General features: G+C 40.1%; 2 protein-coding genes across 11 annotated transcripts in view; one reads left to right on the top strand and one right to left on the bottom strand.

Moving 5' to 3' along the window:
* Positions 1-2510, bottom strand: part of ANKRD13A (ankyrin repeat domain 13A) — a 36763-nt gene extending 34253 nt beyond the window's left edge. Inside the window, exon 1 of one of the 2 annotated variants that reach the window (XM_081286745.1) lies at positions 2038-2510. In XM_081286745.1, coding sequence (XP_081142871.1) covers positions 2038-2133 — 96 coding nt within the window. In that variant the 5' untranslated portion in view covers positions 2134-2510. The remainder of the gene's footprint in view (positions 1-2037) is intronic. The other variant, XM_081286746.1, reaches the window with a different exon arrangement.
* A 2982-nt stretch (positions 2511-5492) lies between these two features.
* Positions 5493-26656, top strand: part of GIT2 (GIT ArfGAP 2) — a 47969-nt gene continuing 26805 nt past the window's right edge. For all 9 annotated transcript variants that reach the window (XM_081286244.1, XM_081286240.1, XM_081286245.1 and 6 more), the window contains exons 1-8: positions 5493-5694; positions 9727-9860; positions 11705-11817; positions 12418-12523; positions 14440-14526; positions 14637-14767; positions 17485-17579; positions 25537-25582. In XM_081286244.1, coding sequence (XP_081142370.1) covers positions 5643-5694; positions 9727-9860; positions 11705-11817; positions 12418-12523; positions 14440-14526; positions 14637-14767; positions 17485-17579; positions 25537-25582 — 764 coding nt within the window. In that variant the 5' untranslated portion in view covers positions 5493-5642. The remainder of the gene's footprint in view (positions 5695-9726; positions 9861-11704; positions 11818-12417; positions 12524-14439; positions 14527-14636; positions 14768-17484; positions 17580-25536; positions 25583-26656) is intronic.

Below are 26656 nucleotides of genomic sequence, written 5' to 3'. Positions count from 1 at the left end.
TAAATCCCTAGTACCACTTAAAAAAATAGATTATAAACCAAGACTTTGTTTAGACTTTTTTAATAAAAATTTAAACTTTTTACTTCACCCCCAATGAGTGGAGAGCACACTGTTTTCAGAAACTGGAATTGAAAGTGTGTGGTTTAATGATGATGACTCTTTTATGATACAGAATTTTCATTCGTGATAGGATCTTAATTCTGTGATTTTCTTTGTACTTTTTCTCTGCGTTACATAATTGGGCAGCCACAATATTGAAAAGTGCAGATGCAAAAAGCAGACCCCTAAAAACAGAACTGATTATTTTTAAAATGCCCCTCGTGAGACTTAGAGCTAAAAGTAAAATGGTAGAGACTACCTCAGAGCCACATCTAGTAATAGGATATTAAATCATCAGGTATACTGGGATACCTAATGGTGAATCACTTTGTCTGGGAACATGTGTCATATCTCCTTAACTCTTAAATAGCTACTGTGTCATTTAATTAAGAATAATGACTCTTACAAAACTTTGTTCTGTCTGGAGTTCTTTTTTATCTTTTATTTTTATTTTTCATTTTACTGGGGAAGGAACCAGGGGTGCTCTACCACTGAGCTATATCCCAGATCTTTTTATTTCTTATTTTGAGGCAACGTCTCTCTAAATTGCTCAGAATGGCCTCAAACTTGTAATCCTCCTGCCTCAGCTTTCCCGTAGGTGAGATTACAGGCATGTACCCAGCTGGAGTTCTTTTCTTAATTGAAAAAAGAGCAACTTTTGAATTCCAATGGATGTTCAACCAACTTAAATATAGCAAATTGCAAGCATGCACTTAGCAGTAACTGTTCAAACATGGTAAGGCTGATCTTCCTCAATTCCTGCCAACAAAAAGAGGACCAATGCTCCTTTTCCTCTAAAATTTCTTGACAATTACAGGGTCAATTTTGAGGCATTCAAAAATTAGATCTTTAACACGCTGAATAAAATGAATGAAACCAACAAGAACAATTACACCAGATTGCAAAGGTAATTACAAATCCCTATCCTATTCACTAAATTTATTGGTTTGTAACTTGAGGACACCAGAACTTCCTAGAATTGTCAGGATCCCTTAAAGAAAGATTTCTCAACTAAGACACAAATGACATTTGAAGCCAGATAATTCTGTTGTGGGTGGCTGTCTTGTGCATTGTAGGATTGGGCAGCCTGGCAGCCTCTGCCCACTAGATGCCAGTAGCACCCACTCCTCACAGATACCCAAAAATGTCTCCATACTTTCCCAAATGCCCCCCCCCCAGGAGCAAAGTCACCTCCAATTGAGAACCTCTGCTGTGAATAGATGGCAATAAATTTAAAAAACAAAAAATTAAGGCACTTCGGAACAAGACGGAATTTTAAGGAGATTGAACACCAGGAATTCTCAAACTTTACTATGTATCAGTCTTTCTGGGGACCTTGTTAAATGCTGATTCCCAGGCCGCGCCCAAGAACTATCAATATTGTCAAGTACTGGGTTCGCCTACATCACTACCCACATCCTCATTCTATGGATAAATGAACATGGACCTTAGAACGAAAATGCCTTGCCCAAGGTCACAGGGCAAGTTGGAGCCTGGACTATAAAACCAACCAAGCCCTTCTTCCCAAGGGTGGGTGGGGTAAGGGTGTGTGTGTTGTTCTTATGCCTTTGAGGCAACAGAGCTTAAAAATGGTAAAGGTGATGCATTCTAGAGCTACCCCCCCCCCAGTTAAAATTTCGGTATTAAGGGGGGGGGCAGCCTCAGGCAAAGCAAGTGCTCTGAGAGCCTCAGTTTCCTTCTCTACTAAATGAAATAATAATAGTACCTACCTCCTAGCGTTATAGAAAAGGTCAAAAAGGGATGACACACAAAATTCCCAGGGCCGGGCCGGGCCTGGCATTACAGAAAACACACGACACTTATCCTGTCCCACGGCTGCAAAGCTGAAAGGGGCTGAGGGTCCCTGGAGGGAGAGTGCTGGAAATGGGCTCAGCAAGACGAAACGACCCCCCCAACTCCTTCCGCCCCACAGCTCACCTGGCCCCGCAGCTCCTTCTCCAGCTGCCGGTAGTCGTTGTTCCAGACCAGGAGGTGCAGGGGGAAGTGACTGCTGGCGTCGCTGGTCGAGGACATGGCGAGAAGGCCGCGACCGGGGTCTGGCCGTCCGCCAGGCAGAAGCCTCGGTCCCGGCGGGGTCTCCGCCGCCCGCCCGGCGGCCGGCAAGCGGAGAGAAGAGGAGGAGCGGGAGAGCGAGCGAGGGACGCGGTAGGCGGCCGGGCGGCCTAGCGGGCCGGGTGTGGGGCGCGTGAGGTCTGGGGGTCGCGGGCCGGGTCGGGGACCGGGTCGGCCGCGCCCACCCCGCGCCCCGCCGTGCTCGCACCCGCGCTGACAGCTCCCGAACCGACTTCTGCGGGCTGAACTGCCCCAACCAGGGAAGTGCGAGGGGCGTACTACCGCGCGCCGCGGCAGGAGGGGCCGAAGACAGGCAACGGGTCCGAGGTCCGCCAGGTCCCATCCACCTCCACGTTCACTCCGCGAAACATAGTGACACACACAGAGTAGAGCTGGGGTTCTCTCCTTTGGCCTATGATCTCAGCGTGAGAAACTCTATCTCGCCGTTATCAGCCTCTCTCCCCCTGCTCCAGCGACTGGAGGTGGTTCGGTCCACAACTGGGCCTCTTCCATTGGCTCTGCAGTCAGGGGGTGACGACAGGAGCTTGGATCAAACCATTCGGGCTACTGACTCCCTTGCAACCTTTTTGGACCGGGGCAGATCCTGCTACGATTGGTCAGAAGCCATTTTGGAAGTGGGCAACACCAAATAATTTTCAAGGAGTTACTACCAACCCTAGAGAGGTGGCTTGAGATGTTTGCATTGTAAGGGGATAATTCTGACTCCGGATTTCGTAACCTTGAAACATTTTGAGCTGGATAAATCTTTGTGTGGAGGTTATAAGATGCTTTGTGAGATATGGGGCAGCATCCTTGGCTTTTCTACCTACTAAATGTCAATAGCACTCCCCAAAACATGTCTCCAGATATTGCCAAATGTCCTCTGGGAAAGAAAAATCACCTCTAGTTGAGAATCACTGTTCTCTCTGAATTCCAAACCGGGTTATGACTCAAAGCTGCCTATAGTGGTGGTTTACTCCATTTACACACACACACACACACACACACACACACACACACAACCCCACAGTGAATTGGACCCAGGCGTGCTCTACCACTGAGCAACATCGCCAACACTCCTCCCCTTTTAAAAACTTTTATTTCAGGGCTGGGGATGTGGCTCAAGTGGTAGCGCGCTCGCCTGGCATGCGTGCGGCCCGGGTTCGATCCTCAGCACCATATACCAGCAAAGATGTTGTGTCCGCCAAAATAAATAAATAAATATTTAAAAAAAAAACAAAAAAACTTTTATTTCGAGACAGGGTTCCACTAAGTTGCCAAGGCTGAAAGTGGTCTTGCAAACCTCCTCCCCAGCCTCCCCAGTTATAGGCATGGGGTTATAGGCATGCACCACTGTCTTAATGAAGAAACAATCACCATTTCTGCCCACCTGTCTACAACTAGATCACATAACTGGTCAAAGTTATTCAATGCATTCTGAAAACATTCCCTCTGTCTTCCTTGCCGTATGTGCACGCAGCTTTTCAGATGCCTGCAGCAGCTGTTCAAAAATCCTGGCCTAATCCATTCTCCACACGTGTGGAGTGAAGCCCAGAAAATTTGTGAGTTGTTGAACCAAAACAGGACGCAAGAGCATCAGGATGACACCAGGAGCTCTAACAGAGGGATGTGTAGGAATTACATGTTGATGTCCACATTACACATTTATCACAATGAAGAGAAGGACTTAACACCAGTGCTTCTGAGGCCTCTTCAGGAGTTGTTCTTTTAGAAGTCTTGTGAAACTTGATCTTTTTTCTCTTCAACATCCCACGTTTATTGAACATTTCTCCTATCTCAGTCTGAAAATTTCACAGTGGCTGCAACCACATCTGTTTTGCTTACCAGATAACCAAAATAATACCTGGCCCACAACAGGCATCCAACATTTGATCAATGGAGATCATAGTTTTATGTTTACATGTACCACATAACAATAAACAGCCAATTACTGTTAGAGTCACACCTGTTTTTTCCTTCATTCTGATTAACCTCACTTCATTGAATTCATCTCATGACATTCTGTGAATTACTCTAGATTAGCTATTCTTATTTTCAAATTCCAAGTTTATGAAGAAAAGCAGTAATTAGGGGCTGGGGTTGTGGCTCAGCGGTAGAGCACTCGCCTAGCACATGTGAGGCCCGGGATTCCATCCTCAGCACCACATTAAAATAAAGGTATTTTGTCCAACTACAACTAAAAAATATTTTTTTAAAAAAGCTACTAATTATTGAAGGCTTACTATGGAGCAGGCGTATCACATTTTCCCATAGCTTAATCCATTTCTCTAGCCAGCTAGTAAATATTTAGTTTTGCTGGTTACATACAAATTTTGTTACATATTCTTCTTTCCCATTCATTCTCTTTCTCATTCATATTCCCTCTCCGTCTCCCTCCCCTCCTCCCCTTCCCTCCCCCTCCCTCCCCCTCCTATACACCCTCCCCCTCCTCTCCCCCTCCTATAACCCTCCCCCTCTTCTCCCCCTCCCTTCCCCTCCTCCCCCTCCCTTCCCCTCCTATCCACCCTCCCCCTCCTCTCCCCCTCCCCCTCCCTCCTCCTCCTCTCCCCCCTCCTTCTTTCCAGCACCCCCACCCGCTTCTGTCCTACTGGGAATTGAACCCAAAGATATTTTATCACCTAGCTACACCAGAAGCAGGATCTTACTAAATTGCTCAGGGTGGCTTCCAACTTGTGACCCTCCTGTCTCAGCCTCCTGAGTTGCTGGGATTGCAGGCATGTGCTACCACACCTTATTTTTCTTTCTTCTTTTTTTTATGTAAAAAAAAAAAAATCCTTAGATGACGGGCTATACAAAAACATATTGTAGACAACGCATTATCTACATTTTTAAAACAAAATTAATATTGCAGCCTACAGAAATTATCTAATATATCCTTATTTTACTTTTTTTTTCTTTTGGCATAAGCTACCCTTAGTAGAACGTAAGCTCTCTTAGGACCAAAAGTGCTATTCTCTTTGCTTACCGACTTTTCTCCAGTGCCTGGAACAGTGTGTGGAATATACATTATTTCTTGACTACAGGAATGAATGATTGAACCTGATTTAACCATTTAATGCTTCAGGGAGGTCGTGGATACAGAGTTCTAATCATGAGATTTTGCTGATTCGACTGATACTAATCAGTGCTGAGAGGAAGAGAATCTTTTCCAGAAAGGATGACCCAAATGCAAGAGGATTTTGGAGCAGGATAGAGGATGCTGGGGCAGGTACCTGCCCTTAATTGAGATGGCGACAAGGAAGACTGCCCTTTCCGGTCACATGACCTGCCAGTCGCAGAAGAGCCCCTCCCCGCGCTTGCGTGCTGCGCCGCGGCTGCGAGGCGCTGAGGGGAGAGGCGCCCGCCGCCAGCGCTGCTGAGGGGACCCGTTAGAGCGGAAGCGCCGCCGCCGCCGCCGCTGCCTTCGCGGTTCCCGGGCCCCTGGTTCCCGGCAGGTGGAAGCGGGAGCCATGTCGAAGAGGCTCCGGAGCAGCGACTTGTGCGCTGACTGCAGCGGGCCGGGTGAGTCGCACCGGCTGGGCCCGCTCCCCTATGCTCCCCTGGCCGGGACCCCTGTCCCGGAGCCGCCCCCTCGAGGCCGGCGAGTTCCAGAGATGGAATCCCACATCCCGCGGCTGGGGTCGTAGCGAGCGGGACCCCGGGGTGGCCTTGGAACCAGACCTGCCCCGGGCCTGTCAGCCGGGCGGGCGGGGGGCCGCCGCCCTCCGCTCCCTCCCTTCCCCTTCGCCCCCTTGTCTGGGTCCGGCCGGCGGCGGGGTTCGCGGCCGCTCCCCCGACAGGAAGGGGTTTGGGCAATCCACAGGAAGACCCGATTACAGAAGTAATGCGAGCGTCCTCCCGGCTGCGGCCCCCAGAGGCTGCAGGTGTCACCCCTCACCAGACCCCCGCCCCGCCAACCCAGGGTGGGCGACACTCCCAGCTCAGCTCTTGGACACTTGCCAGAGGGTCTGGGTGGATGACGTCTCTGCTCCTGACATCCCGGCAGCCGCTCCACGAGAAGGATCTGTAGGTCTTGCACACACTACCAGCTCTTAGGAGTCAGTGCGAGTCTCAAGTTTGGAGATCCCAAGGGCCTAGGTTCACGCTGGATTTTGCCTCTGAATGACCTTGGACTGGTGACTTCACTTGTCCAAGGCTTGATTTCCTCATTTTGCTGATGAGAATAACCTGATGAGTACCATGCTCTACGTTTAGGGAGATTCAGTGGTTCTTCTAAGAATCCTTTCATCTGAGCTGCTGCTTCTGTTTTTTCTCCCCCCCCTCCCCTGTTATTGAGTTCAGAACCCTTGCAGTCCCCTAAAACTAGCGTGGAATTTCTAAATGGTACATGCATTACAGTTACCAGACACCCACACAGTCACTGGTAATATAAGCATATATGAGCACTAGGCCCAAACCCTTCTCCCAACACATACTATTGAGATTTAAAAATCGGATCTGTTTTAGTAATTGGAACTCAATTGATTATTATATGTTGGTTTTGGTCCTTGGATTTAGCCACTTTGAGTTTGAAATAATTCAAATGCCAGATATATATATATTTTTTTTTTTTTTTTGGTTCCACAGGGTCCAATTAGCAATCTTAAGTAAATCTTTGAAAACCAGTGGCTTTGCAACTGTTCCAATTTTTATCTTGTCACTTGAAACAAAGACTGATTTTAAATAGTATTGTGATAACTCAACCTTATATGGTTATTTCATGAGTTGGATAGTACAGGTGGTGTTTCCAATTTCCTTTGAAGATGGGAATGGAGGACTTTAAGAAGAGGATTTATACATCAAGTTTATACAGACTGTCATTTTCTCTAAAAATGTTAATTTGTTCCACTTCCTTCTTTTCTTGCGCGTTTTCAGTCAAGCTTTCTGTGATCGGTTTGATTCACATGTGTCTGGCTTCAAACTTCCTCTTGAGATGCATATTGTTTGGTTCCTGATGGAGTATATGGGGCAAAAGCAAATTGCTCTTCTGTAGCCACTCTAAATACTATCTTGTATTTTTGCAGCATTTTGTGCATTTCAGAACATTTTTTCTTCCATTGTATCGTTTTAGTTGCCTTGAATACCAAACCTACAGAGACTTGAGTCATTTCCTTCCTGTTTTGAACATAATGAGGCTACCTTGAAGTGTTCTGTGAATTTGAACAGCTAGGGATTTGTGCTCCCTTTTCTACATGCCCTGGTGAAAGAGTTACCTATAGGATTAGGGGACCCTTTTGACAGTCTGATGAACACTAAGGCCTTCTCCCTGGAAAAATGTACCTATACTTACTCTTTCCCACAGAATTTACCTAAGTTGTCGGGGAGGATGCAGACATTTTCAAAGTCAATTTATAGTGACCATGGAGCCTAAGTTAAGCCCTGGCATCCAGATAAACTGGAAGGGTTTTATCCAACCTCATTACTACAAATTCACTTTTAATTTTTCTAGGTTGTTAATATTCTGATATTCTTTCTGTGGGTTTTTTTCTGATCCATGATGTTTAAAGAAGTACTCAAAAACCGCAATTAGATGTTGTCTTGTTCCTGTTTAATTTCCTCCAAGAATACTGTGAATCCTCTGAATGATATGTGAAAACCAAAGCTCTGCTCTCAGCCTGTTGTGTCCTTAGCAGTGTTGTGTGATGTATCTTCATAGGGATCTTTCATCTTGATGTTTCTGGTTTTTGCTGTTTAGAATAGCATAGTGGTACTGACACAGTTACACTTTGCTGAATTGTTGTATTTTACTTCTTTGTTTCTTTCATGGTGAACATTTAATTACAATAACATCCTTTTTTTTTTTTTTTTTTTTTGGTACCAGGGATTCACTCAGGGGTGCTTACCCACTGAACCACATCCTCAGACCTTTTTATTTTATATTTTGAAACAGGGTTTCACTAAATTGCTTAGGGCCTCACCAAGTTGTCGAGGCTGGCTTTGAATTTGTGATCCTTCTGCCTCAACCCCCCAAAGTTGGTGGGATTATAGGCGTGTGCCAATGCACCCAGCAAGCATGTCTTCCTAAGTATTGTTTTTTAGTGAATCTAGTTCATTTTAAATATATCATAGTCTTAAGTTGCCTAAAAACTGCTGAAATTTCTATTACAGTGGCACAGTATTTATGTGAAACATTCGATGTTACAAGTATTTCAAATCTAAAACTTTTTCCAGTGATCATAAATTTCAGTGAGTTCTTTAAAATATTTGAATGATAATTAGAAAATAATTTAGAAAAGTTACAACAGCTAATATTTCTGAATACTTACCATAGGAGAGCTACTTTATATTCTCACACCCTGGAGATGTGTTTTATTCCCACCTCACACATGGTGAGGATACTCAAGTAACTTGCCTGAGGTCATTGTGCAAGAAATGACAGTTATGGGGGTTCAAACCATGAATGTGTGCCTCCACAGCCAGCCCTCCTAACCACCACACTCTTTGGCTCCCAGTATTTGTCTTTGACTGGAATCCCATAACTTTTCTTTCTTTTTTTTTGTTGGGACCGAGGATTGAACCCAGGGCCTATGCATGCTAGGCAAGCACTCTGCCAACTGAGCTATATCCCCAGCCCCCTCCATAACTTTTTATTATATGGTTTGAAAGGGTTTGAATAAATTGTTAAAAATGGTAAAGATGATGTGTATGCATTTTAGAGGTTTTTGAGGACATTGAAGAATTTTAAAATAGAATCCTTAGACCAGAAAGCTTGGGTGGCACCTGTTGTCACCCTATTGTGAATCTTTTGAAAGGTAGAGGTTTGTCTTTATTTGGATTTTGGGTGTTCAGTTTACTTATGCAGATCCATCCTGCTTACTAAGTATGTATTACTTGTTGTTTGAAAGGATGTCTATTGAAGCTCTGTGGAATTTCAAAGAAAAAAATATTAATACACACATCAAATATATTACTTATTTTTATCTTACATCTTTGTCTCCGTGAAGCAGCTTCTTTTCTTTCAGATCACTTGCAAGCTTGGACTCAGTAGTTTGTTATAAACAACTAATGGATACCATAGAATATTTTCTATGGGAGGAGGCCAAATTTCCCTGTCCTTAGAACCCTAGCAACTCAGTAATCCTGTCACTCACAGCTTTCCATTAACTTGTAGACATGTTGATTTGTAGCAGTGCATTAGAACAGTAGTCATTTCATTTACTTTAGGTACCACTGTGTGGATAATTCACTGTCAAAATTATATTATCTTGCTCTTTGCGGAGATTCATCTGTACTCTCTCAGTTTGCTTTTCTTATGTTGAATGAAAGAGCTTCCAACTAAGATGGTAGATCCACAGTAGGATTATAGATTATAGCCCTGAACCAGAAAGAAGGAAACTGTTCATTTAGGGCCCTTGGTGTCAGTTAACATTGTGCTTCATCAGCCAGGTAGGTAGTGTCATTGGGTGTGATTACCAGCACGATATGTTGACAAGCGTGCTAAAACAACAAAAATGGTTTGCTTTTCTGAAAAATCAAGCATCAGATATCTTTTGCCATTCTGTTATATAGCTACCAGCTAGTATTCTTGTCACTAAGATTTCATTATCTTTCCAGATCCTTCCTGGGCATCAGTAAATAGGGGAACTTTCATATGTGATGAGTGTTGCAGTGTCCATCGGAGTCTAGGGCGTCATATCTCCCAAGTAAGGCATCTGAAACACACACCGTGGCCTCCAACACTGCTTCAGGTAAGGGGTAAGAAGAACACAGTTTGTAATTTATGTTTTAGCAAATAAAATTTCTCAACTAAAATATATGTTTATGTGTATATGTATATATGTGTGTGTATATATAAATACACATACAGGGCTGGGATTGTGGCTCTGCGGTACAGTGCTGGCCTAGCGTGGGTGAGGCACTGGGTTCTACTCTCAGCACCACATAAAAATGAAATAATAATTGTATCCATCTATAACTAACAAAACAAATATTTTTTAAAAATAATAAATAAATAAATACACATATACACACACACACACACACATATTTTTTTTTAACCTGAGGATTTTGCCAAGTTGCCCAGGCTGGCCTGGAACTTTCAATCCCCCTGCCCCACCAACCCAAGTAGCTGGGGTAGCAGGCTTATGCCACTATGCCTACTTTTTCTAGTATACTTCTTAAGTCTTCTAAAATGTTTGGATCATAATCCAATAGAGGTTTTTGCCCATTGATATAGAGTATAAGTACTTTCCATATTGAATTTATCATTTAAGATTTTTTCCACTCCTAACATAAATCTTGTTCCAAAAGCTCAATTATAGATAGATAAAAATTAAAATTTTCTAGTAATATTTCACTGTTGACCTTCTAGATTATCCCCAGAAATTATTTTTAAATAACCCGTCTTTTCAACTACTACCATAAAGAATGTTTCCAAAAGCTGCTGCCTGAAAAACTTTTCATTACTGTACCTAATCCCGAGTACCTGCTAATATCTTTAGAACTTTTTTTTTTTCTTTAATAGGAGGACTGGGGTTCTTTAGAAATTTCTGAAGTATCTTATTTACATTTTTTGAAGCTGTCATTACTAATCAGACCAAATTAAGTTAATGTGTTTTGATTGCATGCCTAACACTCTATTGAATGTTAAGTGGGCTCTTTGTCTTATTTGGGGTCTGATGTCATGTTACATGTACTTTTATTTGGGGTACACATTCTTCAAGTTCTCCTGGAACTTAAGATTAAGTGTGCTTTTTGCCTTCATTTGTCTTGAGTACACATCACTAAATCTGTGGCAGCTGCATAGCCCTTAAACTTGCTTGCACGAACCAAGGGGCACAAACAAGTAGGTTTGGATCTCTGATGTGAAAATATCTCTATGAATATAAAAAGAAGATGGAAACATTTTAGGAGTCTGCTTTGAGATGAAATTGGGAGGTGTGGATTATTAATAATTTTTGCTTAGAAGTTTCCAGTAGCCCATTGTCCTATGAAAGGGATTGTATACTGTTCCCAGGTCTGCGTTTACAAAGCCATACTATATTATAGAATCTGAATTAAGTTCAGAGATGAGTATTTTAATTAAAATGCCAGGGTTGATTCTAAAGCAATAATTCCCAAAATATGGAACATAGCCATCAGTGGTACTCAAGACAGATGTAGGTCATAATCCAATATGTATTTGTATAGTTGTGTTATGAGAAAACTGTAACTAACACATATACCATAATTATCAATATAAGTTTTGAAAATGAGCAGATTTAAAGAAAAATGTTGTGACTAGTATAGCTAATATGTGGGTAAAATAGTATTTGTTCAGGCTTGGGAAACACTGCCCTAAAATGTTCCTCATCCCTCAATATATGACTAGAGTACAGTCAAACCCATTTAAAGATTTAACTGCCTTGCTGGTCAAAACTGGATCCCGAATACAGGTTCATCTTTCTCATTCTAAAATCAGAAAACAATAACATGAGTAATAATCAAAACATCTTAGTATATGTATAGGGGCTTTGTTTTCTACTTGTCACTGATTCTCTTCTAATATTTATGTAAAAAAATTAAAATATGATTTCATACTGCTTGATTTTAGATGGTTGAGACCTTATATAACAATGGTGCAAATTCTATATGGGAGCATTCTTTACTGGACCCTGCCTCCATTACGAGTGGAAGACGTAAAGCTAATCCACAGGATAAAGTACAGTGAGTGGAATGTTTATAAATACTTCTACTTCTTCATAACAAATGGGACCCACTAAATGGAGTCCAGCTATTTTTGATCAGCCTCCACCAGGGCAATGCAGAAGGTAGTTACCCCAGTTGCACATGGGCTCTTTGCTGGTAGAATGAGGCAGGTGGGGACCGTCTGTTTTGCATGATTACTGGACAGGAGTTAATGGTTACTCCAGTTGGAGACCACGACTTGGAGGCTATAGATGTAATCAAATTGAAACCTCAGCACTCAAGCAAGAGGCAAGCAGATCAGAAATCTATGCACTGGGCACCAGTCTGCCATAGGCCTCACCTATAAGATGAGACTAAATGCCACTTCCTCCCAGGGTTGCAATCAATTGAGAAAATTACACAGAGAAGAAAACTGCTATAAAAAGCAGGTATTCTGCAGCCCCAGTCATTATGACTAATGTGTGTTTTCAGACTTCAGGTCTTGCTCCTGAAACTTATTTCAGCATTGTTCACTTAGTGGGGGATGTGGGCCACTTCCTCTCTTTTTACAGTATAAAGAATGGGGAATGTTGTATCTGAACTGTGAATGAACTGTTTTCTTTTTTGTTTATGAACCAGTCCCAATAAAGCAGAATTCATCAGAGCCAAGTATCAGATGTTAGCGTTTGTCCACCGCTTACCCTGCCGGGATGATGATAGTGTGACTGCCAAAGATCTTAGTAAGGTGGGTCATAACCTTTTGAAAGTCCCTAAGAGATCTGGATGAGACAGCATATTGTTATTTTTGTAAGGGGGGCGCTCAAAAGGGAAAAAAGAAAAACTCATTTTTGTACATTAAATAATCAATATCAGCTTTTTTTTATAATCAGTTTCATCTCTAATTTTTTTTTTTTTAATACTGGGGATTCAACATTGAACCCAGAGCCACATCTCCAGACCTTTTTGTGTTTTATTTTGAGACAAGATCTCACTAAGTTGCTTGGGGCCTGCTAAGTTGCTGCAGCTGTCTTTGAATTTGTGATCTTCCTTCCTCAGCCTCCAGAGCTGCTGGGATTATAGTCTTGCCCCACCACGCCTAGCTTCATCTCTAATTTTAATTCGAGTGGAAGCCATTTATTGTAATGGGGTACAAAGGTAAAGGGGAGAAATAAGTATATGCAAAGCTATTTGTTTTCTCAATATGGTTTTTAAGCTGTATTTTGATAAATTTTTATTTATGTTTGGAATTGGAGCCATCTCAAAATTTGTTTCTAGAAGGGACTGAAAAAAATTTAAACCATTGTTTCTAATAAGTACTAGAAAAACGTAGTAAAGACAGGGCTAACTTCCTCAGGTTTCCAGGTTGAGCAGTAAGAATGGTCTTCAGAAAATAGGGTGTGACCCAAAGCTGTAGCACACAGAATCGTTCATTATACTTGTGGAATGAGTGGATGGTTTTCTTTATGTGGCTTCAGCATGTTTTTGAGGGATGCCATAAGAAATGCACATCTGTATTCTCAAAACATTATTTCTGACAAGTCTCACTGCATGGAACAGGGGCGATGATCACAGTTCAGAATATTAAATTTTGCATAGAAGTGTATAATTGTTACTTCCTCTAGTTAATAAGACTCAGGGGGTTTTCTTTTTAACCAGCTTTTCAAAAAAAAATAAAGGTATTTGAATGGAGTGCTAGAGTAGTTTTTCCATTCCTATGATGAGGGTTATTGAATCTTAGAGCCTTTAAGGAAGTCAGCTCATCTTCTTACTGGTGATGAACTTTTCTGCAATAGTACAGAATTTGGTGTGTCACAGCCCTATTTCCCACCCTGAGAGACTTCTGGAAATCATTGTATAAGCCAGGAATAGCATTGTGGAGAGGGTACAGTGTAAGGCAGAGTCCTGTAACTTGCATAGCATAGAATTTGAATCCCTAGGTTCAGTAACAATGACAGCAACTAATAATTATTATTTTAATAACGGCATCTGAACTCTTCAAGCACTTTATTATATCATTGAATCCTTACAATAACCTTGTCAATAGGTAGCATTATTCTCACTCCTTTTTTTTTTTTTTTTTTTTTTTTTTTTTTTTTTGTACCAGGGATTGAACCCAAGGGTGCTTAACCATTAAGCCACAACCCCAACCCTTTTTATTTTGAGACATGTTCTCACTAGGTTGCTTACATCCTCACTGAGTTGCCAAGGCTGGCTTCAAACTCTCAATCCTCCTTCCTCAGCCTCCCAAGCCTCTGTCTAGGATTACAGGCGTGTACCACCATGGCTGGCTGTTATCACTATTTTAAAGATGAGGAAACCGAGGGTCAGCTTACTTAAGGAACTTTCTCAAAGTCCTCCAGGTTGAAGGGGCAAGAGATTGAAATTCAGGTCTGTCAGACTTCAAAGCCACATTCAGCCATCCTCCTCATATTGTCTCTCACTCAGGTTCTGGTTTTGCCACTTGTTTGAATGAGTCCTGCATTTGGGCAGGTCAACCTGATCTACCCTCCAATTCAGGAATGGTTGTAACCAGCAAAGGGTACTGAGCCAAATAAAGATTATGTGTTATTAAAGCTGTGTATGTTAAGATAGTCTACCAGCTGCTCTACTATCTCATTCCTGGTGCTTTTGAAAATTCTTTTTTGTTTATGTGTTTTTCAGCAACTCCATTCAAGTGTGAGAACTGGAAATCTTGAAACCTGTCTGAGACTGTTGTCTTTAGGAGCCCAAGCCAATTTCTTTCATCCTGTAAGAAAACGTGAATTGCTTCAGATATTAAATTGAAACTGAATTATATTCAAATAGCCTTTAGTTTGTCTAATTTGCTTTTCTGACAACTTTTTATTAATTATTCTTAGGAAAAAGGAAACACCCCACTCCATGTCGCCTCCAAAGCAGGGCAGATTTTACAGGCTGAATTATTGGCAGTATATGGAGCAGACCCAGGCACACATGATTCTAGTGGGAAAACTCCTGTTGATTATGCAAGGTAAGAAACTGGGATTCTTGGGCTGGGGCTGGGGCTGGGGCTGGGGCTGGGGCTCAGCGGTAGCGCACTTGCCTGACATGTGTGAGGCCCTGAGTTCTATTCTCAGCACCACATATAAATAAATAAAATAAAGGTCCGTCAGCTACTAAAAAAAAAAAAAAAAGAAAAAAGAAACAGATTCTTGACATTTCTCTGTGTGTTCGGTATGAGTCATGAGTTGTGTATGATTAATGTTTAGCCCCTTTGAAGATTTATATTCTGTTATTTTGCAGAAAAAAGGCAAAAGAGTAGCCTGGCAAAATCAGGGAAGTGTAGAATCATAAAACTCATGTGCTTAGCTTCTAGTCTTTAACTTGGTCCTTTACCATGCCTGCTATTTGAGCCATAGTTAGAGTGCAAATCAGGTATCATGAATTAGAGACCCACTCTTTGTTTTATTTTGCAGTACCGGGGATTGAATGCAGGGACACTCTATCACAGAGCTACACCCTCAGCCCTTTTTTTATTGTATTTTAAGATAGGGTCTTGTTAAGTTGCTAAGACTGACCTCAAACTTAGGATCCTCCTGCCTCAGCCTCCCAAGTAGCTGGGATTGCAGGCTTGTACCACCATACCTGTCTCAATTTTTTAATATTCTTAATCATTGCTTGAACTTAAAAGCAAATTTATGGATGCGTATGTAATAAAACAAATGTAATGTTTAGTTGTAATTTTTAGATAGAACATCTGAGTTCTCAGTGTAAAATCCTTGTAATTCTTCTTTATTTAAAGGTTGTGAAAGGCTGAAAAACAAGTAATCCATCAGTTAGCCTTAAGTATCATTTAAATGATAGAAGATCAATCATCTTTCCTTCTTTTTTCAAATTTCTTTTATTAACTGCAAAGTGCCATACTTTGCTACATAGAGAGTAAATGAGGATAAATGAATAAACTCTGTCCTCCCAGAATTTATTGTCTCTTGGAAGAGATGATTTATAAGTACCTAAAAGAGTTCACTGAGGCAAAATAATATGTGATTCATTGGCAAAATGGACAATAGGTCTTAAAGAGCATATTTAAGTTTTCCTCATTTGTGGCCCAAAAGATTAGGAAATTCCTTTAGTTAAAGAATGGGTTATATGTGGGCATGCAAATGAGGAACTTTGATCCAGGGGAGGGGAAGGCAGAGTCAAGGTCTGGAGATGGGCAGACAGGCACATTCAGCACAGCTGGAGACTCTACTGAAGACATCCAGGCACATGTGAGAATGACCACAGCAATACAATACTTCATCAGACCTGCAACTTCATTGATTCTACAGTGCATCATTACTTCATATGGCACTAAAAAAGAAAAAAGCTCTGCCAGTTAAATTATCACATACCATCAGTTATAGAATGTTTTGTGATTTACAGATTTTTTAAAATGAGAAAAAATATGTGATGTAGGTGCCCTTCAACAGATGAATAGATAAAGAAAATGTGGTAAATATAGACAAGGGAATATTATTCTGCCATAAGGAAGAATGAAATTATGGCATTTGCCAGTAGATGGATGAATCTGGAAGCTATCGTGCTAATTGACATCAGCTGATGCCAAAAAAAAAAAATCAAGGCCGAATGTTCTGTCTGATATGTGGATGCTCACACACAATAAAGGTGGGGAGAGAAGAGAAGTTCATTGGATTAGAAAAAGGGGAATGAAGGGAAGGGAGGGGTATGGGAATAGGAAAGACAGTAGAATGAATTGGACGTAACTTTCCTATGTTCATACATGAATACACGACCAGTGAAACTCCACATCATGTTCAACCACAAGAATGGGATTCGGATTAGGATAAGTTATACTCCTTGTAGGTACAGTATGTCAAAACACACTCTACTGTCACGTATTTCTAACAAAAGAACAAATTTTTAAAAAGTGAAACAAAAGAAATGGGCATGGTAAAAATAAATCAAAGACATGTGGTAAGTTAGAGTATTTTATAGTTTTTTGAATAGTAGAAAAAGAAACTGGTTGAAACTAGATTTGATCTTTGAAGAGGGAAAGAGTCTGCACTAAGTACTTTATCATTTACTTTGGAATTTCCTCAGACAAACCTCACATATAATAGTCTTTCAGTCTAATAATTTATTTATAAGTGTTGTTACTAAAAGGATTCCAAGTAGCTTCAATATTTATTTCATGTCTGAAGAAAGGCAAAGGAAGAAAAAGATAAAAGTAGCTTAGATCTGAGCTTTGCATTTGGTTGGTTTGTCTCTGCCTAAATTGTAGCTCTAGAAGTGGTTTCTAGAGTCATCCAGAGGTAGACTGGCTGCCTCAGAATCATCCAAGGGAAAGAACTTCTTCAAAATATTGATGCCCAGGCCCATCCCAGTCTTATGATTCAGAATTTCCAAGGATGAGGTCTGGACATTGTATGTTTCTAGAAACACTCCAATTAATTTTTTGGAACCTCTTTCTTTAAATCTCTCATGAGTCTTTGAATTTCCCATTAAGTATTCTGTTTTGTGTATTAATAAAGGAAATGGATAGTTCAAATTGTTTTATAAACAACTTATAAAAATAGGACTCAAAGTAGATCTTAACAATCTACCTCATCAAAAAAAAGGTTGATTATTCTAAAAAGTCATGTTTGCTAAGCTGCTCAGGTGTCTCAGGGGACGTCTTTGTACTTTCCTACTCTCCAGCCAGTGAATCCTGAGCGATATCAATGGTACTTTGTTTTCTCTTGGTAGGCAAGGAGGGCACCATGAGCTGGCAGAACGCCTTGTGGAAATACAGTACGAGCTAACAGACAGACTGGCCTTCTATCTCTGCGGCAGGAAACCTGGTGAGTGAAAGGCTAACGGCCTCACCACACCTCCACTGTGGAAGGTTCTGGGAAAACAAGACAGGACACTATTTTTTATGACCTCCTCTTCTTTAATGTCCTTCAGAAAATTGGGAGTAATTTCTTTATAGGAAAAGATGATGGTTGAATTTTCAGCTCTATGTAAAAGATACAAAGTTGGTTAAATCTCTTTGAACTTTTAGTTTGTAAAACTTCCTTTTAGCTCTGGAGAAGTAGCTTCTCCAGAATCAAAGAGCATAATCATCCCAGTGTTGAATGTGCTCCACAGTACTTGAACGTCATGGAACTAGCAAAAGAAGAGCAAAACAACAACTTTTGTACTGATTTGAAGAATTCTGCTAAGGATAGAAAAAAGTCCAAAAGTGATTTTACCTGTATCTAATCATCTTATTTGGGATAGGGAACAGGGATCTGCAAACCATGGTCTGTAAACCAAACCCAGCCTGTCACCTGTTTCATTAAAGTTTAATTGCAAGCCAGGCATGGTGGTGCATACCTGTAATCCCAACAACTCCGTAGGCTGAGGCAGGAGGCGTGAATTCAAAGCCAGTCTCAGCAAAAGCAAGGCGCTAAGCAACTCAGTGAGACCCTGTCTCTAAATAAAATGCAAAATAGGCCTGGGGATGTGGCTCAGTGGTTGAGTAACCCTGAGTTCAATCCCTAGTACCCACCCACCCTGCCGAAAAAAAAAAAGTTTAATTGCAAACTAGACAGACCAGCTCACTCACATCTTGTATGTGGCTGCTTTCACACAACAATGGCAGAGTTGAATAGGATGTATTGTCACAGGACACCACAGAGCCTAAAATATTTACTGTTCAGAGCTGTGCATAGTTTGCCAATGCCTGATCATAATGTCCACATACATGTCCATGGTGGTTATCCACCCTGGTTGTACAGTAGAGTTAAGAGCCCCTGGTGCAGTTTCACCACTGAGTAAGATGGAGTAGTCACACCCCATCCTGTCTCCTGGGGATTGGCACTAAAAACCCTGGACCAAATGCTCAGGGCAGCTCTCTAAGGACTCCGAAGAGTAAGCAAAATCCAAGTGGTGGATTAAGGAACTTGAAGTGCCATCAAGCTGGTATTGAGGGTCCTATTTGTTTTACTTCTGATATGAGTGAGTGGCAACCTGAGACCTGGAACTGCATAACGAGTGCAAAGAAGCCCTCTCTTTCTGGTCTAAAGAGCAGTAAATGGGACTCATACAAGACTAAGAGTAGGGGATTCCCCTGGGGTTTTTTCTTCTTTCCTTTTTCTGTTCCTTCCCATCCCAGGAGCAAGCCTGTGGGTACACAGTTGCCTAAATATCTGATAGAGGCATTAGGAAGTCTAGATTGCTCTTTTCTCCCCGTTCTCTCACCCTGCCCCACAGGCAGAACCCAACCTGCTCTGCCTGCTAAAACAAAATGTTTACATTCTCCATAGAGTTTAAAGAAGGCCCAGAGTCTCACAACTTAATATTAAAAATATCCAAGTACCATCTGTAGAGACTGAACTGATGAAGAACCAAATCTCAAGAAAGCAGTCAATAGATAGCAACCCCAAGGTGACGTAGGTGTTGAAATTATCACCTATTAAAGAAGCTGGTAAAACCATGCTCTAAAAAGGTAAGAGAACTCACTGAGTAGGCTTAATAGCAGCTGAGAGATATCAAAAAAAAAAAAAAAAAAAAAAAAGTCAGCAAACTGAAAATAAAGTACTAGAAATTATCCAGTTTGAGCAATTGGAAAAGCAGTGGGAAGGAGAAAAACCTGAACAGAGCCTCAGAGACGAATCAAAAAGTACCAGAAGATCTGACATTAGTATCATTGGACTCCCAAAAAGAGATGAGAAAGACTGTTGTTCAGAAAAAATATTTGACGAAATATTGGCCAAAAACTCTAAAAATTTGTCAAAGACACTTACAGGTTCAAGAGCCTCAACAAACCCCCAAGATGATGAACTGAAAGAAAGCCATGTTTGGAACTTCAAAACCAAACTGCAGAAAGCTAAGATTTTAGAGGAACCTTCTTGACTGCAGCCAGAAAAAAAAGAAAAAGAAAAAAAAAATCCAACACACTTTAAAGCTTAAGCATCCCTCATCCAAACTATCTGGGACAGAAATGTTTTTGATTTTGGAAGCTTTTAGATTTGGGAATATTTACATAGATTTCACCAATTAAGTATCTGTAATCAGAATGTCCCACAACACCAAACTTTTTGAACGTCATCCTTATTCTCATCAGAAACCATGAAGATGAGAAGAAAATGCAGAAATATTTTTAAAGCTCTGAGAGAAAGAAACTATTGCTGGATGTTATAGCGCTCACCTGTAATCCCAGCAGCTTGGGAGGCTAAGAGAGAAGGATCACTAGTTCAAGGCCAGCCTCAGCAACTTAGTGGGGCCCTTCCTCAAAATAAAAATTAAAAGGACTGGGGGATGTAGCTCAATTGGACAGCACTCCTGGGTTCAGTCACCAGTACCAAAAAAGAAAAAAAAAAAAACAACTGTCAATCCAGAACTCTATATCCAATGCAAATGACCTTTTGAAGTCAAAATAAAGACATTCTAAGGTGAAGTAAAATAATAATTTATTGTGCTAACAGAAATTCTAGGGAATATTTTTTGGGTGGAAATGATACCAAAGAGCATCTTGGAACTTCAAGAATGAAAAGGATCAGCAGAAATAAGTACCAAGGTAATATAATGGATTGTGTTTTTCTCTTAAATTCTATAAGTACATGTGAGAGTTGAAAGACATGATTAGCAGGTAGATGTATAGAATATGTCAGTATCATGCCACAGTAGGAAAAGGGAAAGAATAAAGAAATACGATGATAATATTTCTACATTGTACTTAAAATGGTAAAATATTATTTCTTAGTAGCCTGTGAGAAGTTAAGTAAATATATTGTAATCCCTAGCATAACCACTTAAGAGAAAAGTTGTCAAAAACTGTAAAGATAAACTAAAATGGAATGTTAGAAATTATTCGGATGGTCAAAAGATATTTTGATTGAAAATATTTAACCCAGGCATGGTGGTGTATGGCTATCCTATAGTCCCAGCCACTTAGAAGGATGAGCTGGGAGGATAGCTTAAGCCCAGGAGCTCAAGACCAGCCTGGGCAACATACATAGCAAAATCCCCACCCCTACCCCCGCTCCATCAAAAAAAAAAAAATTAAATAAAAGGGGAAAACAGAAATCTGAGAATCAAGCAAAATAAATAATAAAATGATAGGCGTAAATCCAGATATAGCAATAATTACATTAATGTTCTAAATACACCAATTTAAAAAAAAAAGATTGAGCTATATGCTGTGTACAAGAAACCTGCTCTAAATATAATGATAAAATTAAATGCCAAAAGATGTACAAAAACATTCCATACAAACCATAAGTCAAAGACAGCTACAGCGAATGTATTCATGTCAGACAAAGTAGACCTCAGATAGAAAGAACATAAAATGATGATCAAAGGGTCAGTTCACCAAGACATAAGTCTAAATTGTCCATAACCAGCAACACAGCTTCCAGTTATATGAAGCAGACCTCAATAGAGCTGATAGAAAAGGACAGATCCACAAATATTGTTAGAGACTGAACAATAAGTAGAACTAGTGGGTAGAAAGTCAGTAAGGATATAAATCTAAACCAAATGAAAGATCAACTCAATCTAATTGACATTCTTAGAATTCTGAACCCAACATCAGAATACCCACACTTCAAGTATACATTGAACATTTAAGAGGGGAAACCATATCCTAGGTCATAAAACAAAACTTAGCAAATCTAAAAGATTTAAAATACTACGAAATATATTTGCTGATCATAATGGAATTAAGCTAGAAAGGGATAATGAAAATAAAACTGTAATATCTCAGGTGCTTGTAAATTGAACAACATGCTTCTAAATAATCCATGTGTCTAAAAGAAAGTCTTGAGGGAAATCAGAAAATATTTTCAACTACATGACCTATCAAAATCTGTGGAATATAGGGCTGGGGATGTGGCTCAAGCGGTAGCGCGCTCGCCTGCCATGCGTGCGGCCCGGGTTGGATCCTCAGCACCACATTACCAACAAGGATGTTGTGTTCGCCGAGAACTAGAAAATAAATATTGAAAACTCTCTCTCTCTCTCTCTCTCTCTCTCTCTCTCTCTCTCTCTCTCTCTCTCTCTCTCCCCTCTCTCTTTAAAGAAAAAAAAAAATCTGTGGAATACAACAAAAATAATGCTTTAGAAAAATATTTTATAACCTTTAATTCTTGCATTAGAAAAGAAGAAAGGTCTATCAAAAGTTTCCCCCTGAAGAAACTAGAAAAAGATGAATAAAATAAACCCAAAGCAAGCAGAAAGCAAGAAATGATAAAAGAGCATAAATCAGTGAAATCAAAAGAGGAAAGAAAGCAGAAAAATTAATGAGACCGAAAGCTGATTCTTTGAAAAGATCAGTAAAATTGATAAATGTCTAGCCATACTAGCAAAAAAGGAAGAATATACAGATGGGAATATCGCTAAAATAAAACAAAATCAAACATTAAAAGATTAGTAAGAAACAGGAACCAGAGATGTTGAACATTTTTTCATGTATTCGTTGGCCATTTGTATTTATTCTTTGGAAAAATATCTGCTAATTTGCCCACTTATTGATTGGGTTATTTGGAGGGTTTTTGGTGTTTTTTTTTTTTTTGAGTTCTTAATATATTTTGGATATTAATCCCCTGTCAGAAAAATAGCTGGCAAAGATTTGTTTTCATCCTGGAGGATCTGTTACCACCATCTTGTTTCCTTTGCTGTGCAGAAGCTTTTTAATTTGAGACCATCCAATGTATTGATTCACAGTTTTATTTCTTGAGTTTTAGGAGTCTTATTCAGGAAGAATGGTGCCTGACCATTGCGTTAGTTTTCTTCTAACTGTGGTTCCATTATTTTTGGTCTAATTCCTAGGTGTTTGATCCTCTTTGAATTGATCTTTGATGCAGGTTGAGAGAGTTCTTTACACATGGATATCCGTTTTCTCAGCACCATTTGTTTAAAAGGCTATCTTTTCTCCAACCTATATTTTTAACACTTTGTCAAGAATTAGATGATGGGGACCAGCATTGTGGCTCAGTGGTAGAGCACTTGCTTAGCATGTGTGAGGCACTGGGTTCAATTCTTAGCACCACATAAAAAATAAACAAAATAAAGGTATTTTAAAAAAAGAATCAGATGACTATCTCTGTGGATTTGTCTCTGTCTTCTATTCTACTGGTCTTCATGGCTATTTTTATGCCAATACCAGGCTGTTTTGATTACTGTAGCTTCTTAGCAATCAGGGAAGTGCAAACCAAAACTGCATTGAGATTTCCTTTCACTCCAGTTAACATGGCAATCATCAAGAACACAAATTGCAAAAATTGCTGGCAAGGATGTGGAGAAAGCTACACTTCTGTATTGTTGTTAGGTCTGAAGATTAGTATAACCACTTTGGAAAGCAGTATGGAGATTCCTCAGAAGATTGGAATTAGAACCACTATATGACCCAGCTGTCCCACTCCTGGGTATTTATCCAAAAAAACTGAAATTAGCATAGGCTATATAACTATATAACTGAAACATGCATACCAGTGTTCATAACAGCACAATTCACAATGGACAAGTTATGGAACCAGCCTAAGTGCCCCAAAACAGGCGAATGGATAAAGAAAATGTCACCTATATATTCACAATAGACTTTTATTCAGCCATAAAGAAGCATGAACTTGAGCTGGGAATGTGGCTCAGTGGTAGAGCCTTGCCTAGTGTGTGCAAGACCCTGGGTTCAATCCCCAGCACTACAACAAAAAGAAGAAGAATGATATAATGGCATTTGCTGATAAATGAATGGAACTATAGAATATCATGCCAAGTGAATTAAGAAACTCAAGAGTGAGATGTTTTCTCTTATGTGTAGAAGCTAGAGAAAAATAAGGAGTTTTTAAGAAGGAGATCTCATGAAAATAGAATGGAGGAAGAAGGAGAGAGAGGGAGGAGGAGGGATGGGAAAGGGAGGAACCATGGAATGAAATTGAACAAACTATGCTATGTGCATGTATGAATGTATCACAATGAATTCTACTTTTATGTACAATGTATCAATTTAAAAAAACAAATAAGTGGAAGGAAGTTCAGTAGATAAAGGAAGGGGATCAGGTAAAGGGGGGAAGGGAAAGAGGAAGTACTGGGGATTGAAAGGGAGCAAATTGTGTTATATGCATCTATGGATATGTCAAAATATACCACACTACTATGTATAGCTGTAATGTCCTAATAAATGCATTAGCAAAATTAAAAAAAAATAGGCTGGGAATATAGCTCACAGTGGAAGGCTTTATCAAAATTGAACACTTACTCTGAGAAAACTGTGGTTGAGAGAATGAAAAAAACAAGCCACAGTGTGGAAGAAAATATTTGGAAATCACATATTCAATAAGAAATATGTATCTAAGGGATAGGATGTGTAAGCCCAGAATTTTTTCCCAGCCCACAAACAAAATGAAAGAACTTGTATTTAGAATGTTTAAAGCACTCTTAAAACTCAATAGTAAGGGGCTGGGGATGTGGCTCAAGCGGTAGCGCGCTCGCCTGGCATGAGCAGGGCACTGGGTTCGATCCTCAGCACCACAAAAAATAAAATAAAGATATTGTGTCCACCAAAAACTAAAAAATAAATATTAAAAAATTCTCTCTCTTAAAAAAAAAAACAACTCAATAGTAAGGAAAAAAAAACAACCCAATAAAAACTTGGGCAGAGACAGATGTGGTAGCACATACCTGCAGTCCCAGTACTTTGGAAGCTGAGACAGTACCAGCCTTAAGAACACAGACACCAGGAGAAAGGAGAGAAACTTGGGCAAAGACAGTATGTAGGTGGCAAAGAAATAAGCACAAAGAAATAAGCTCAGAATCATTAGCCAATTGGGAAATGTAAATTAAGACCACAATGTGGTCCCACAGCATACTTATTAGAATGACTAAAATTTTTAAAACAAAGTAAACCTAAAATTGACAATACAAGTGTTGGGAAAGAGCTAGAGCAACCATAACTCTCGTAGGTTGCTGTTTGGAATACAGAATGATAGAGCTAACCCCGTGTAGTGGCACATGCCTGCAGTCCCAACAACTCAGGCAGGATGATCACAAATTCAAGGCCAGCCTGGGCATCTTAGTAAGAACCCATCTCAAAATAAAATAAATTTTTAAGAGGGCTGGATTATGTAGCTCAGCAGTAGAGTGGCTCTGGGTTCAATCTCTAGCACCACACACACAATAAAAGAGCTATTCTGGGAAAAAGTCTAGTGGCTTCTTACCCTGTTAAACTCACATTTACCATATAACCTAGCAGTCCCTTCCTAGGTATTTACTCAAGAAAAATACAACTTACACAAAAACCTGTGTAGATGCCTATAACAGCTTTATTTGTTGGAATGTGGACCAGCATCCTCCAAAGCTAGAATAGGACCAAGTCAGTCAGCATCTTGGGAGATGGAATTTCTCTCTGAATCTGCAAAGGCCACCTGCCCAAGCCCTGTCTTCAATAATTTGAAGAAGCTACCAAAGCTCACTGAAGCACCAGGGTCCCACACAGTGAAGTGATAGAAGCCTGCTGTGAGCTAATTCTACCCCCTCAGCATTCCTCCACAGCTCAGAACCATCGCTCACCCTGGGGTGAACAAGCCTAAGGTTTACAGTGAGCATTGTCTTCTACTGGGTGTCTAGACCTGCACACCAAGGAAAACAAGACTTTATCCTCCATACCACCCATGTCCTCAGGAATTTATAGCCAATCCGGCAACTTCTTTTCCCCACATGATTCATAATTACAAAAAAAATGCTAATTGTGAAGCTTATATTGAGAAAATAATGGTGGTATTCCTTTATAGGTCCTAATTATATTTTATATGACCAAAACTTTGGTTTTTGTTTCAGATCACAAAAACGGACAGCACTTTATAATACCTCAAATGGCAGACAGGTAAGACCCTCAAAAGATCAATCAATTGTACCTGCCCCCAGTATTTCCTCGGTAATATAGTATTTAAATATATCATATTTCGTGTTTAACAAAGCCCATACATTTTTCTCTTTTATGGCTATACAATTTGGAAATAAGACGTCTGTAAGTAAACCACCTATCAAACTTTAGTTCAAAAGAGCACAGTAACAAATTTACTGATAAGGAAATTGGAGTCAGTGTCACTGTTTTACACAGTTGTGATAGTGCATTGTGTCAACAGATCATATTCACAAAATATTTTTGTACCATTAGAGATGATATTCTTTTTCTATAACTGGGGTCGGCAAACTTTATCAAGGTCCCCTTGCAGCTTCTGTTGCAACCCCTCAACTCTGCCATTTTAGATGAAAGCATCTGGGGACACTAAATGAATGGGCATGTCTGTCTAAGAAAATTTGTTTCCAGGCACTGGAATTTGAATTTCATATAATTTTCATATCTTATGAAATGTTGTTCTACCTTTTTTTTTAATCCCCCAATCATTTAAAAATATAAAAAAGCATTCTTAACTCATGGGCTAAGCAAAAAGTAGGCCATAATCTGCCGACCCCTGATTTGTAATTAGTTTGTTGCTTACAGGGATGAACCTTAAGCCCTATTTAGCCAGTTACCTTTGCACAAATGCTGTCAAGAGTTATGAAATGATTAACTGCTGTTCCAGATGTAATCTTGCCATTCCAGTTTTTCATATTTTCGTTTTTCATATTTTCTTCTATCTTGCCTTTTCTTTTCTTTTTTTTTTTTTTTTTTTTTTTTTTTAGTACTTCAAAAATTATAGCTGGGCATGGTGTCACATGCCTGTAACCCCAGTGACTCCAGACACTGAGGCAAGATTGAAACTTTGAGGCCAGCCTCAGCAACTTAGCCAGGCCCTAGGCTACTTCATGAGACTCTGTCTCTAAGAAATAAAAAGGGCTGGGTATATAGCTCGGTGGTTAAGCACCCCTGGGTTAAATCTCTAGTACCAAAAAGATAATAATTGTGACTCCTCACATAATAAGGACCTGGAAATTAACCTGACAGTAGCTTTTG

Source organism: Spermophilus citellus, assembly GCF_964194105.1.
Source record: "Spermophilus citellus genome assembly, chromosome: 3".
Classification (NCBI taxonomy): Eukaryota; Metazoa; Chordata; class Mammalia; order Rodentia; family Sciuridae; genus Spermophilus; species Spermophilus citellus.
The sequence above is the reverse complement of the archived record's forward strand: the minus strand, read 5'-3'. Positions and strand labels throughout refer to the sequence as shown.